Raw genomic sequence first — 14,905 nt, forward strand, 5'->3', positions numbered from 1 at the left:
ACTCGGACTGCTGTCCACCGTGTGGGAGTTCAACCCACCACGCCACCCGCCAGCCTGGCCCAGGGTTTTTTTTACCTACTGCTTTTCTTCCCAGATTCATTGCTTTGACTTCCTGCTCTTTCACAGCTAGTTCTCTGCAGATGTTCCCTTCTCAGAGAATCCTTCCCTGACTACCTTGTGTAAAGTAACTTCCCCTAACACACTCCAGTATCACCCTGTTTTTTTCTCTGTAGCATTTGCCACAAGCTGTAATTATTGTTTTATGTATTTGCTTACTGTGTGTCTCTTCCTACTAGAAAGTAAGCACTGTGAGAGTAGGGGCTTTGTCTATCTTGTCCTTTAGGTTAACCCCAGCTCCTAAAACAATGCTTACAGCAGGCATTTAGTAAATAATTGTTGAATAAATGAGTAACTATACCTGGTTAGAGCAGGATTCTATCTTAAGTCAGATTCATCTGCCTGTGAAGTCATGTTATAAACCCAGTATTTTTTTTATGGATCAAAGCAATACAGACAGTATCACTGTATTAAGATCTATATCAATTTTAGCCATTAACTATGTATACTGTTTCTGCACTCTTATATGTACTAATTAATTCTATTCTCATTTTATAAATGAAGAAACAGTAGCACAGAGAGGTTAAGTAACTTGCTTACAGCAAGAAAGTGGCAAAGCCAATATTCAAACGTAACTAATTTCATCCAAAACTTGTTTTCTTAACCATTATGCTATGCTGCCTCTCAAAAAAAGAAAAACAGTTAATGGTGGTAGGTCAGATTCTCCAAAATCTGATTCCTGCCTTCATAGAGCAGGAAGCGATATCTTTATGTTGAGATCTAATATCTTTCAGATCTCTCAGCTCACATACCACCTTTCTTTTTATTTTTTAAAATAATTATTTATTTTTAAAATTCATTCGTTATTATCAGTTTTTAATTTGACCAGACAGAGACAGAGAGAAAGGAACAATGAGAAAGCAAGCCACCAGGTCCAGGACTTGAACCATAGTCAGCCATGTGGGAATCCAGAGCCTTGAACCATTTTGCCACCTGCTGGCCCCCGAATACCACCTTTCAGAGATGCTAATCATCAGTTCCTTACATAAAAGTATCTTTCCCTCCCTCCATCCTCGTCCCACACTACCTATCCCCATTATTCTGCTTTGGTTTTCCCCATAGTACCTATACTACATGACACATGTGTGTGTTTTTTTGGTCTCTCTTCAGTACAATGTAAATTTCACAAGGGCCTTTGAAATTTTGGGCCTTTGGCTGTGTTGCTTGCTGTTGTATCCCTGTGCCTAGAGCAGGGACTGGCCTGCAGTGGCACTCCACCCAGTCACTGAATGAGTGAATGAATGGTAACTACTTTTCTCACATGAACTGTATTTCTCTTGGTAGCTACGTGGACATGTGCACTGTCTACTACTGCTGCTTCCTAGCTGTGTTATTTTTTGAGGCTTTTTAGCAAGATTTTATGGCATTCCATCTCCCATCTCCCATCCATGGTCTTACTGCCTTTGGTCATTAAACTTAAGTGTATCGCATAGAAGCTGTTATGCTGTCCTGTTAACCATTCTCCACTCCTACACAGGAGAGTAGGGTGGAAGTGTCGGTGGCCTTGATGCTTATGGGACCTGTTCTAACAGCCTCTCATATTAACCTGCAGAAGAAAAGTCAGTTGAAGTTTAAGAATCCAAGTTACATATTAAGGATCTGAGATGAAGTGTTTCATAGCCATAATTGCCATACTTTATCTGCTGCTTCTCATTTAAAGTCCATTGTCAATTTATATAAGTTGTAAATCATTGTTGCTTTTGTTAAAACACCAGGGAGGATTAATCTGTCGTCTCTAGTTTTTTTTTTTCCTACTTGATGTTCTTTTTCACGTCGTCCTTGAAATCATCCATAATTATTATTATTATTCTTTTTATGAAGAGGTTTTTGCTATAGGGCGCGTGTGCTCACCAGAAAGGCAGAGACAGAGAGACAGGAAGCGAGAAATCACCCCCTGGGGGGATGGCTACGCCACAATCCCGTCTTCTCCATTCTCTTCTTGGGATCTTGGGCACGCACGCGCACGCGCCCAGTGTGAGTTTAAGCCACTGGGTCCGGGAATTGAACTGCGGTCGACTGCGTGGGAGTCCAGCGACAAAGCCATCATGCTAACTTACTGGTCCCCATAATTATTATTTTCAAGTGACTTGAGCTTCTTTGTAATACAAATCAAATTTTGAGATTTTAAATTCAGTGCTCTCCCTTTTCTTTTGTTATCGATTCTCCTACTTCCCCTACCCATAGGTCCCGTCCTTTATTCCTACCAGAACCATGAGCCCAGCATTTTCTCAAAGTGGGTTACCTGCATCAGAATGCCTTAAAGGGCTTTAATAATAATACAGCTTCTGCATGCATGAGGAGATTCTTGGTTATCCTGACACACACTAAAGTTCATTTTATCCAGTGGATCCCTCCAAATGTATGGTAGCTCCTCTCAGCTGTTTTGAACTCCACTTTCCAGCTTTGAGCTTTAAATGTCACGTGTACCTGCTTTCTAGACTTTCAAGAGGCTTTATTGCCTGCTATGACAGTTGCTGGATCATCTCCATTTTCTGCTTTACCACGCCATTACCACTTCCGATCTGTGCCTCAGTAAACGTCAGTTCCCTTTCCCTTTCCTCCAGTACTAGAGTCCCTCTGGATAAGGATTCAAAATTACGACTTCTGTCTCTTCTTTTCGTCCTTTGTCTGTTTCTATATTTTTGTCTCTCAGAATGGTCTACTATTCTCAAAACTTCAACACAACTTCCAGATGTCTCTGTCTAGTTCTTAATCTATATGAGTTCTGGTATATAGCCTGAATTGTCTACTACTGGGTCGTCAGAAAAGTCATGACACATTTTTGCGTAACAAGAAAATATGCCATGAGGTAGTCCGACAACTCAATAGTTATTTCTAATTGCACATCCCACTGTCACTTCAACACAATATTATTAGACCTAAATGGATCGCTTTTACTTCCAAACCAATGTCTTGTTTTCTCTCAATTTGATTTTTTCTCTTTTTTTTGGGAGAGATTTTTGCTGTAGGGCGTGTGCACTCACCAGACAGACAGAGACATAGAGATAGAAAGCGAGAAATCACCCCCCCAGGGGGGATGGCCACGCCGCAATCCCTTCTCCTCCATTCTCCTCTCGGGATCTTGGGCACGCACGCACATGCGCCTGGCGTGAGTTTTAAGCCACCGGGTCCGGGACGCGAACCGCGGTCGACTACGTGCGAGTCCAGTGACGTAGCCATTACGCTAACTGCTGGTTCCCTCAATTTGATTTTGAAATTATTGATTTGTTTTATTTTTAATTTCAGGCTCTTCAGCAAAAGCCCTTGTCAGTTTAAAAGGTAAGAATTACAGTGTTTTTCATTATGCCATAAACTAGAAATTTCATTCATTGATTTGGATATAGTATTTTTTTTCTTCAAAGTTATGATTCATAACAACTTTTTTAAAAAAAAACTTGCCTGAGGGCATACATGCTTGCCCGAGAGAGTCAGTGAAAAGAATGGTCCCCACCCCCCATGGGGCACGGTCTTGCTGCAGTCCCCTACCCTTCATCTCACTTCCTGTTAGGACTTTGGGCATACACATACATATGCCCGACAGGCTTTTCCAAGTTGCTAGTTTCGATTCTTGAACCACGTTTTTGGCCAGGTTAGATCTAGTTGTCTCAACCACCAGGCCATAGGCTGGCCCATTATAGCTTCTAAGTATTGGTTTTCACTGGCAACTTTAAATTCATATGCTTTTATAGAATTAATTGGTCCTCAGAATGATTAAGGAAAATTTTTTTTTCTGAAATGATTGATTAAGGCAAGTTCTAAGGAAATAGTCCATTAAAAACCTTATTTAGATTCAGAGCACTAATTAAACAACCATGATGAGCAGTATGGTTGCATAATAGTTTATTTTTAAGAACTTGGCCTTCTAATTTTGCCTGCAAGTTCCCTGAAGTGAAAGAATGATAGTACTCTTTTCTTCCTGAGAAAAAGTTAGACATGTCCTTTGGTCTGATTCTTTTGGTACATAAACTAACCATCTTAATATAGTTTATTTTAAATTTTTCCTTTTTTTTTTTTTTTTTTTAGAGAGTTTTTTTACTGTAGGGTGCGTGCGCTCGCCAGACAGACAGAGAGAGACATAGAGACAGAAAGCGAGAAATCACCCCCCAGGGGGGATGGTCACGCCGCAATCCCTTCTCCTCCATTCTCCTCTCGGGATCTTGGGCACGCACGCACACGCGCCCGGCGTGAGTTTTAAGCCACCGGGTCCGGGACCCGAACCGCATTCGACTACGTGGGAGTCCAGCGACATAGCCATTACGCTAACTGCTGGTTCCCTAAATTTTACCTTTTGATTAAAATTCTACTGAGTAAATAGATTTGGAACCAAGCTAATTAGCTACTGCGTTATGCTTTGGACTGGTGATTTACCAAATTAAGTTTTGGCTTGAGGAGACCTCTTGTCTTCCAGAATGCCCGGTTTCTATACCTGACAGGATCAATTCCATCCTACCTTTTTTCTTTCGGGCTTCTTAAATATACTTTAGAAAAATTGTGCCATTATTACTTCTCCCAATATTAAACCATTTATCTTTTTATTTTATCTTTAGATTTAGATTTTTTTTTTTTTTTTTTTGTCATAGGATATGGTGCTCACCAGAGAGGGACAGAGAGAGAGGGAAGGTGAGAAATCACCCCTCAGGGGAGATGGCCCTACCACAATCCCTTCTCCATCTCCACTCAAGATTTTGGGCATGCGGGGGTGGTGTGGTGGTTAAGGCACTGGACACTCCCAATGGCCAACCTCGAGTCCAGTTTGAGTCCCAGACATGGTGACTTGCTTTCTCATTTTCCTTCTCTCTTTCTCTCTCTCTCTCTGGCCAAATTAAAATAAATAAATGAATAAATAAAAAAATTAAAAATTCTTAAAAGAAAAAAAAGATTTGGGGCATGCACATGCATGTGCCTGGCATGACTCTCAGACAGCCAGGTCTGGGCCGCAAGTCAGCCATGTGGGAACCAGCACCTAAACCACCATGCTACCTGCTAGCCCACCCATTTCTCTTTTTAAAAAAAATTGCACAAGTAATATAAAGTTATTGTAGAGAAATTTAGAAAATGTCGATGAACAAGAAGAAAATAAAAACAACCATCTTGCATGTATTTTTCCTAGTTTTACTGTCTATATATAAACATATCTTTATAAAAATTAAACTCACTCTTCTTTATTTTTAAATTCCTCTTTTGCTTCCATCATTTGCCTAATCAGTTACTTGATGTTTTTTCCTGATTATGCACAATTCTAAAGACATTTCATTGAATTAAGAAAGACAAACACCACACTGATTTCATTTTCATATGTCAAAGTTTTCACATATTGGAGCAAAAAACATTAATGCTCTAAATTCAAGGTTAGAAAGGAGTTTATTGAGTCCATTGTACTGCTTTTCAATCAGAATTGTACCAAAAACTGTTAAATTGTTGGCAAATTGGTAAAGAAAAATTATTAAAAGCCAAAAGAAAGGAAAGTAGCTGCATGTTTTAGTCTGGAAATGTAGTACTTTTAAGATACATTGCTTTATCTAATTATTTAGGGATTTGACAGTAAACTATAAAAGAGATTTTTCATTTGAAATAAACTTAATTATATGGCGAGTATATTTTTTTCATATTTCTCAGACATATTGCTGTTATTAAAAAGGCAATTTCATAGTAAGAAATCCTTTGAAGTAAACTTAAATTTTGTTACTCTTAATTATTCATTATAGAGGGAAGCTTATCGAACACATGGAATGAAAAGTACAGTTCTTTACAGAAAACGCCTGTTTGGAAAGGCAGGAACACAGGTCCTTCTGTGGAAATGGTAAGGAATGATTTTTGTTTTGTTTTATACTTCAGAATAATTATAGCTAAATTATCTGTATTATTGTCATGTGTATATTCTTTTTTTAAGTTTTCTATAGAGTGTGCGTGCTCACCAGAGAGAGACACAGAGAGGCAAAGTGAGAATCAGCCTGCCCCCAGGGGGGCGGCCACACCACAATTGCTTCCTCTCTTGGGACTTTGAGTAAGCACACACATTTGCCCACTGGTTTTTCAGGCCGCTGTGTCCAGTACTTGAACTGCCCAGTCAGCCATGTAGGGTCCAGCTGTCTTAGCCTCCCTGCTACCTGCTGACCCTGTCATGTGTGTGTTCATACAGCATAGTAAAATATTTCCCAGGTTTTCCTCCAGCCTCTGGCACTTCAGTCTTTAATAAGTGTCATTGAGCAGCATTTGATCTTATTTGGAGGTGATAATATAATCATCAATATGCATTTGTTAGTCATTGTAATTGTAGGGTTGTTTTGTTTTGTTTTGTTTTAGTTTTGCCATAGGACATGGACGCTTTCCACCGAGGGACAGAGAGAGAGAAAAATAGGCAAAGTGTTAAATCAGCCCTCCAGGACGAATAGCCATGCTTCAGTCCTTTCTCTTCCATTCTCCTCTTGGGACTTTGGACATACTTGCATACATAATGGTCTGTTTTTCAAGCCGTTGGGTCAGGACTCAAACTACACAGTTAGCCCTGTGGGATCCAGCTGCCTTAGCTGCCGTACCACCAGCTGGCCCAGTAATTGTAGTTTCTTTGAATAGAGAAAACAAAGCAAAAAATCCCAACAACCTGAAAGTATACTTTTATCATATATGCAAAAATTTTAACATGGCCCTGATCCTTGCAAAAGGATGTATGTGTGTGTGTGTGTGTATGTCTGTGCGTGTGCATGCGTACGTGTGTATGTGAGAGAGAAGGAGAGAAAGAGATAAGGCACTAAAATCTTGGGTATGTCAAGAGAAAATGCATTTAGAGGCAAGAAGTAGAGATGACCGTATGTTTGGCATGACTAGCAATTTAGGACCTCTGTTTCTCCCTGCTCAGCCAGTCAGGAAGCTTTAAGGGATCAGTCATGAAACAAGCCTCCAGCTGGGATAGACAGCCACAGTCACAGTAGCCTGGGCAGCTGGCCACAGTGAGTGTGAGAGACACTTCCCTCTCTGTCAGTTCTGTCACCATCATTCCCTTTCTCCTCTGTGCCCATGATCAGGGAAGAGGGAAGGAAAGGAGGCGAAGGGACTTCCGGTTAGAGAGATTGAGTACTGAGACTGAGTAAGTTTGACTTCAAGGGTTCCTACCTATAGTTGTGACCCGACTAGATGCTGTCATATACTATGAGCCATCTGCACTTCCCTCCCTTCCAAATAGGCATGAAGGTCTGTCTTGAGTGGTGGGAGAAGGTTTTGAAAAATAACTTGGCTCTTATTGGGATATTACAGGTTGAGTTTCCCTTATCTGAAGTGCTTGAGACCAGAATTGTTTCAGATTTGAAATTCTGGGGGAGTTTGGAATATTTACATATATGTAATGAGATATCCTGGGGATGGGACTCAAGTCTAAACACAAAATTCATTTATATTTCTATGCACCTTATATATAATACGTAACCTGAAAATAATTTTATATGGTATATTTGTATTGTAGCATTTGACTGTGACTTGTCATATGACATCAGGTGTGAAATTTTCCACAATATGGAATCAGTTTTGGAGTTTTGCATGTATATGAGAGGAGAAAAATTTTTATTTTATCACTGAGGGAACTATATTGAAGATTTCTTTTGTCCACAGAACGGAAATATATAGCATGAAATTATATCTCCTTTTTTAATTTTTGGCATTAAAAAAAATCAGAGTGGATAGGTAAGAATCAAAGGAATGAAAATTGAATAAGGAAATACTAATTTTAAGAATAATGACATCATGTCTGTGCTCAGGTTTTAGATTTTGGAGTATTTTGGATTTCAGATTAGGGATGCTTAACCTATATTTATATTCTTTCTTCCTATCCATGAAACCTGTGAACCCAGAGTGGACCATAAATTTTTTTGTATTACAGGTCTTTAAATGTATGATGTGCTTTTGGAACTTAACAAATTTCTAGTTTAGGTAATTATCAAATATCTGTTATATGTATCTTGTATTTTCATTTATAAGTGGAAATTTGATTAATAATTTTCAGATAGCAGATCTAGTGTAACATTATATAAGGCTTACTCTTTCTCTCTCTTTTTTTTTTTTGGGGGGGGGGGGCGGTTCTTTCTGGCATGCACTTGCCAGAGAGAGGACTTGAGAAATCATCCCCAGGGAATGGCTACACTTCAAACTCTTCTCCATCCTCCTCTCAGGATTTATACCCAGCGTGATTCTCAGGCTGCCGGGTCTGGGACTCAAACCAGCCAGCCATATTGGATCCAGCCACTTTAACCTCCACACTACCTGCTGGCCCCATTTAGGCTTACACTTAGGCAGTGATTTACTACTTTCATCCCAGCCCAGTCCTGTGTGGCAGACATATCCCGTAGTACACCCAGGTGACATTAACCCAAATGCCAAGGTAATTGGAACTGGAATTTCCAGAACTTACTTTTCTATCTTCATTATCCCTGGCCGCCCATGTATTAAGGAGACTTGGGTTCTAGTTTCAGTTTAGTCATCAGCTAGGTGTTTCATTTGTAAATAACTTATGTAAACATGTATCTTACTGCTTCCTGAATCTAAGATTATTTATACTTGGCTTTGTGTGCTTCTTATTATCCATACTTCATCCTTCCATATTGCTAATAATTCAGAGTTAGGTGTATTTTCCAACTATAGAATTATATTTTAGAACAATAATGAGAAGTATTCAGCTTTTTCATTAAATAAAAAAAATTCTATCATAGCCTTTCAGAAATTCAAAACGAAGTCGACTCTTTTCTGATGAAGATGACAGACAAATAAATACAAGGTCACCTAAAAGAAACCAGAGGGTTGCAATGGTTCCACAGGTATGTGTGTGCTAAAATTTGTTTGACCTGAGAGGCAGTAAGCAGCCACTTAATATATTAAAGTTTATATTTATTTATACTATACATTTTGAATAACAAGTTATTTTATTTAAGTCAGAATTGCTGCTTGGATCCTATTTTAGCTACCTAGAAAATAGCATTGTTTTGTTGATCAGCTTTAACCAGAATAGAAAATCAACTGTCAGTACTACATATACATGCTTTCTTTAAGCATGGAGTTAGTGGACATTAAGTAAGTTAGACAATATGGAATCAGTTTTGGAGTTTTGCATGTATATGAGAGGAGAAAAATTTTTATTTTATCACTGAGGGAACTATATTGAAGATTTCTTTTGTCCACAGAACGGAAATATATAGCATGAAATTATATCTCCTTTTTTCATTTTTGGCATTAAAAAAAAATCAGAGTGGATAGGTAAGAATCAAAGGAATGAAAATTGAATAAGGAAATACTAATTTTAAGAATAATGTTGTGTAGTGGTTAAGACGCTGGACTCTCACATGGCCAGCCAAGTTTCGGATCCTGGACCCGGTGGCTTGAAACCCATGCTGGGCACATGACCAATATCCTGAGAGGAGAATGGAAGAGAAGGGATTGTAGCCTGGTCATCCCCCAGGGGGTGATTTCTTGCTTTCTATCTTTCTGTCTTCCTGGCAAGCGCACACACTCTATAGCAAAAATCTCTCTCAAAAAAACAAAAGAATAATGGGGCCAGCAGGTGGTGTGGTGGTTCAGATGCTGGACTCCCACATGACCAACCACGGTTCAAGTCCCAGACCAGGTGGCTTGCTTTCTTACTTTCCTTTTCTCTCTCTCTCTCTCTCTAGTCAAATAAAAATGATAATAATAAGTAAATAAAATTAAATACTTAAAAATAAAAAAAGAGGGGCCAGTAGGTGCTGTGGTGGTTAATGTATTGGGCTCCTACATGACTTACCACGATTTGAGTCCTGGACCTACTGACTTGCTTTCTCACTTTCTCTCTCTCTTTCTGTTTCTCACTGGTGAATGCACATGTCCTATAGCAAATTTAATAATAATAATAAGTTAAATTAAATAAATAACTTTTAGAAAGAATATTTAATTTGGACCCGACAGGTGGCATGGTGGTTGAAGTGCTAGAAATTAATTAATTAATTAATTAATTAGAAAAAAACACACCCCAGCAGAGTAATGGTTATATCCCTGGACTCCCACATAGACAACTGCAGTTTAAGTTCCAAACCTGGTGGCTTAAAACTCACACTCAACATGTGCATGTATGCCCAAGATACTGAGAGAAGAATTGAGGAGAAGAGATTGTGGTGTGGTCGTCGTCCTTGAGCGGTGATTTCTCACTTTCTGTCTCTCTGTCTCTCCAGTGAGTACATGTGTCATATAGCAAAAAAAAAAAAATCTCTCTTTTATAAAAAATATATACATACATATATACATAAAATTAAGTAAATAATTCTAAAAAAAAAATAAATTATTCAGGGGCCAGTAGGTGGCATGGTGGTTAAGGTACTGGACTCCCACATGACCGACTGCGATTTGAGTCCTGAATGTAACAGCTTAAAAATCATGCCAGGAGGACCGGTGGGTAGCATAGTGGTTACTTAGCTGTACTTCCGCGTGGCTGATCACTGTTTGAATTATGGACCTGGTGGCTTGAAACTCATACTGGGCACATGTGCATGTGTGCCCAAGATCCTGGGTGGAGAGTGGAAGAGAAGGAATTGCAGTGTGGCCATCCCCGGTGGGTGATTTCTTACTTTTGCTCTTACTGTCTCTGTCTTTCCCCTGTGAGCACATGAGCCCTAAGGCAAAAACCTCTATTAAAAAAAAGAAGAAGAAGAAAGAAAGAAAAAAAGTCATGCCAGGTACATACACATGGGTGCCCAAAATCCTGAGAAGAGAATGGAGGAGAAGAGATTGTGGCATGGCCATTCCCCAGGGACCCGGGGGGGCGGGGGGGGGGAATGACTTCTTTGTGTCTCACTATCTCTCTATGGTTAGTGTATGCACCCTATTGCAAAACCTTAAAAAAAGAATAATTAATTTATTGAGCTAGCAAGTGGTGTGGTAGTTAAGATGCTGAATCCTACATGACTGATTCCATGGTTCGAATCCCAGACCCAGCAGCTTGAAAAATGCGCTGGGCGCATGCATGTACATGTATGCCCAAAATCCCAAGGGGAAAGTGGAGGAAAAGGGATTGTGGCATGCCCATCCTCCTATGGGGGGTGATTTCTCAGTTTTCCTCTTTGTCTCTCTCTCTCTAGCAAGTGCATGCACCCTATGGCAAAAATCTAAAATAATACTTTTTCTCTCATAAAATTTATAACTTCTGACTTGGTCATTTCCTACATCCCTTTCATTATTTTCCAAAAGTATTATAAAACAAGATTTTCCAATATAGTGGATGATAGTAAAGTGATTTTCTCAACCAAGAATTTGGCACCAAGTAATTAAAAGTGTTACCAGCAATATGCTCTGGAAAAAAAAAATGTTGCATACCTTTATGATAATTTCAAACAGTAAACTATGTTCATGTTCTGTATCTGTAAAATGATTTTTAAAAAAAGTATCTTAAGGGGCCAACAGGTGGTGTGGTAATGAAGGCGAAGGTGATGATAGCTGACTTCACAGTTCAAGTCCTGGACCTGGTGGCTTGGAAAACACACTGGGCTCATGTTCATGTGTACCCAAAATCCTGAGAAGAGAAAGGAAGAGAAGGAGTTCTGGCATAGCTATCCTCCCTTGGGGGTGATTTTTTACCCCTACCCCCCCAACCCCACTCCCTCCACTCTTCAGTGAATGCATATGCCCTATGGCAAAAATCTTTACAAAAAAGAAAAGAAGGAAAGTACCTTGAATTTTTTTTTATAACAATCAAGGAATAAATAGACATAACCATTTTAAATTTTTAAATTACATCTCATTGAAGCTATTAAGTCTTTGGGAATGTCATGACATATTTTTCTATGTTTTTCTATGTAAAAATGCATCATGACTTTCCCTGCAGCCCAATAAAATAAGACATGGAGGGGCCAGCAGGTGGCTTGATGGCACTGGATTCCCACATGGCTGGCTAGAGTTTGAGTCCCAGACCTGGCGGCTTGCTTTCTCACCCACTTTCTCAGTTTCTCTCTCTCTCTTCATCTCTCTCTGATGAGCTCACATGTCCAATAGCAAATTAAAAAATAATGATAATAACAAGTAATTCTTGAAAAAAAAAAACAGTATGCATTTCTTGACTAAGTAAGTGTTGGGTACAAGAGCAAATGAATACAAGAAAGGGTTAACTAACATTCTTATTAGCTTGACTTTGGAAGAGCTGCGTTAGGAGAATAATCTCACAAACATAAGAAGGTAAACTTTATGACTTTGAAATTGTCCTATCCCAACTCAGTCCAGTGCCTTCCTTTCTAGACACGTCATTCCTTCTGGGACTATTTTAAAATATGCTTTCTACTTCTGAACAATACAGAAGAAATATAAGACAAACGTATGAGACTTCTTAAAATATGTTTCTTTTTTTTTTTTGAAATTTTGCGATAGGGCATGTGTACATGATAGAAAGAGAAAGTTTTTCTGGGTTTTTTTGGTTTTTTTTTTGTTTTTTTTGTTTTTTGCTATAGAGCACATGCATACTGGAAAGAGAAAGTGTTTTTTTTTTTTTTTTCTTTTTTAAATTTTGCTGTAGGGCCTGTGTGCATGCAGTAAAGAGAGAGAAAATGAGAAAGCACCCCTCACAGGGAACAGCTACCCTGCAATCCCTTCTCTATTCTTCTCTTGGGATTATGGGTACACACGTGTGTGCATGCACACTTGCCCAGCATGTATTTCAAGCTGCCAGGTCCAGGACATAAACTGCCATTGGCCATATGGAATCCAGCTGCCTTAACCACCTTGCCACAGACTGGCCCTCTGTAAAGTTTTATATCCTCTGAATTGTCTCCTTATTAGTCTTAACATCCCTTGTTTTCCCATCTTTTTTTTTTTTTTTTTAAGGTTTTTGTCTTAGAGTGCTTGCACTTACCAGAGGGAGGGAAAATGAGCCACCCACCCCTGGGGAATGACCATGCCACTATCACCTCTCCTTTATTTTCTCCTCTTGAGACTTCAGGTGCACATGAACACACACTCAGTGTGACTCTCAAGCTTCCAGGTCCAGGACTTGAACCATGGCCGACCATGTGAGAATCCTGCACAGTAACCGCCACACCACCTGCTGGCTCCCTTTCATCCTTTATATGGTGTGGCTTATTCCTTTTCCTTTTAGTCACATCCTCTAAATCTATTGCATTTCATCTTCATATTAAAGAACACTTTCCTGGTCTGAGAAATTATGAAAACCAACTGTTGTTCAGTATTTAGTAAGTGTTCTAAGCACTTCACATATATAAGTTTGATTTAATCTTCAACAACCCCCACGAGATGTTACTATTACATTATCCCATTTTGCACATGAGAAAATAGACATGGAAGTTAAATATCTTGCTCAAGATCGTAATGCTAGGAAATGAAAGCTGATGCTAAAACGGCTGGGAGCGTGTCTCCAGAGTCCTGCTTTAATGTCCCTGTTCTAATCTTATTTTCTTTCTTGCTTAGGATTCACTTTCCTGTTCTCTTTTTAGTGTCATAAGGTGGAAGAATATTTGAGATCTTTCATTTTTCTTTTTTGAAAGAATTGTTTAACTTTATTTACTTATTTTAATTTGATCAGAGTGTAACAAAGTGACAGAGAGAGAAAGCAAGCTGCCAGGTCTGAGATTTGAACTGCGGTTAGCCACGTAGGAGTCCAGTGCCCTTAACCACCTACTGGCCCCGAGATCTTTCATTTTTAAAAATATAGGTTATATTTACAGTCTAAAAGTTAAATTTTCCTTCAAGTGCTACAGTAGCTGTGTTGTGTAGCCTTTGGCATATTGTATATTTTCAGTTATTTTATCTATTTCTGTTATATATTTTTTTAATAATTATTTTATTTAACTTTATTTATTTATTTATTCTAATTTGACCAGAGAGGAATAGAGTGAAAGAGAAAGAGAGAAAGTGAGAAAGCAAGCCACCAGGCTTGGGACTCAAACTGCGGTCGGCCATGTGGGAGTTCAGCATCAGTGGAGGTGATTATATGACTTTTCTTATTTCAGTTTATTAAAAATGGCAAATTAGGGGCTGGCAGGTGGTGTGGTGGTTAAGGGCACTAGACTTCCACATGACTGCTGTTGGCAACTTGGTTTCTCATTTTCGCTCTCTCGTGTGCGCATGCTCTGTCCTTTTCTGGTCAAATTTAAATAAATAAAGTTAAATAAAATGGCAAATTATAGGGTTGGCCCCATACTACTAGTGGTTAAGGGAGCCAGATTCTACATGACCAACGGTGATTCAAAACCTGGCCTGGTGGGACCAGCAGTTAGCATAATGGCTATGTCGCTGAACTCCCACGTAGTTGACCGTGGTTTGAGTGCCGGACCTGGTAGCTTAAGCTCACGCCAGGTGCATGTGCGTGTGTGCACAAGATCCTGAGGGGAGAATGGAGGAGAAGGGATTGCGGCGTGGCCATCCCCCCTGGAGGGTGATTTCTCTCTTTCTGTCTCCCTGTCTCTCTCTGTCTTTCTGGCAAGTGCATGCGCCCTGTAGCAAAAACCTCTCAAAAACAAACAAACAAACAAAACAAACAAACAAAAAACAAACAAAAAGAAAAGAAAAACCTGGCCTGGTATGCATGCCCAAAGTCCTGACAGGATAGGCAAAAGAGAATAAGGGATTACAGCATGATCATATCCCATTGGGGTGCTTTACTCATTTTCTTTCTCTGTCTCCTGACCTGAAGGCTTAAAACTCATGCCAGGTGCATGTGCATGCGTGCCCAAAATCCCAAGAGGAGAAGGGATGGAAGCATGGCCATCCCCCAGGGGATAATTTCTTTCTCTAGCGAGTGCATGTACCAATGGCAAAAATATCTCTTAAAAAAAAA

General features: G+C 39.4%; 1 protein-coding gene across 4 annotated transcripts in view; it reads left to right on the top strand.

Moving 5' to 3' along the window:
• Positions 1–3,363: 3,363 nt before the first annotated feature.
• Positions 3,364–14,905, top strand: part of LIN9 (lin-9 DREAM MuvB core complex component) — a 69,585-nt gene continuing 58,043 nt past the window's right edge. For 2 of the 4 annotated variants that reach the window (XM_027775231.1, XM_027775232.1), the window contains exons 1-3: positions 3,364–3,396; positions 5,823–5,917; positions 8,814–8,918. In XM_027775231.1, the coding sequence (XP_027631032.1) occupies positions 5,915–5,917; positions 8,814–8,918 (108 nt within the window). In that variant the 5' untranslated portion in view covers positions 3,364–3,396; positions 5,823–5,914. Of the gene's footprint in view, positions 3,397–5,820; positions 5,918–7,987; positions 8,038–8,813; positions 8,919–14,905 lie in introns of those variants that run through there. The other 2 variants (XM_027775234.1, XM_027775233.1) reach the window with 2 other exon arrangements.

The sequence above is a fragment of the Tupaia chinensis genome, unplaced genomic scaffold, assembly GCF_000334495.1.
Source record: "Tupaia chinensis unplaced genomic scaffold, TupChi_1.0 Scaffold000532_1, whole genome shotgun sequence".
Taxonomy (NCBI): Eukaryota; Metazoa; Chordata; class Mammalia; order Scandentia; family Tupaiidae; genus Tupaia; species Tupaia belangeri.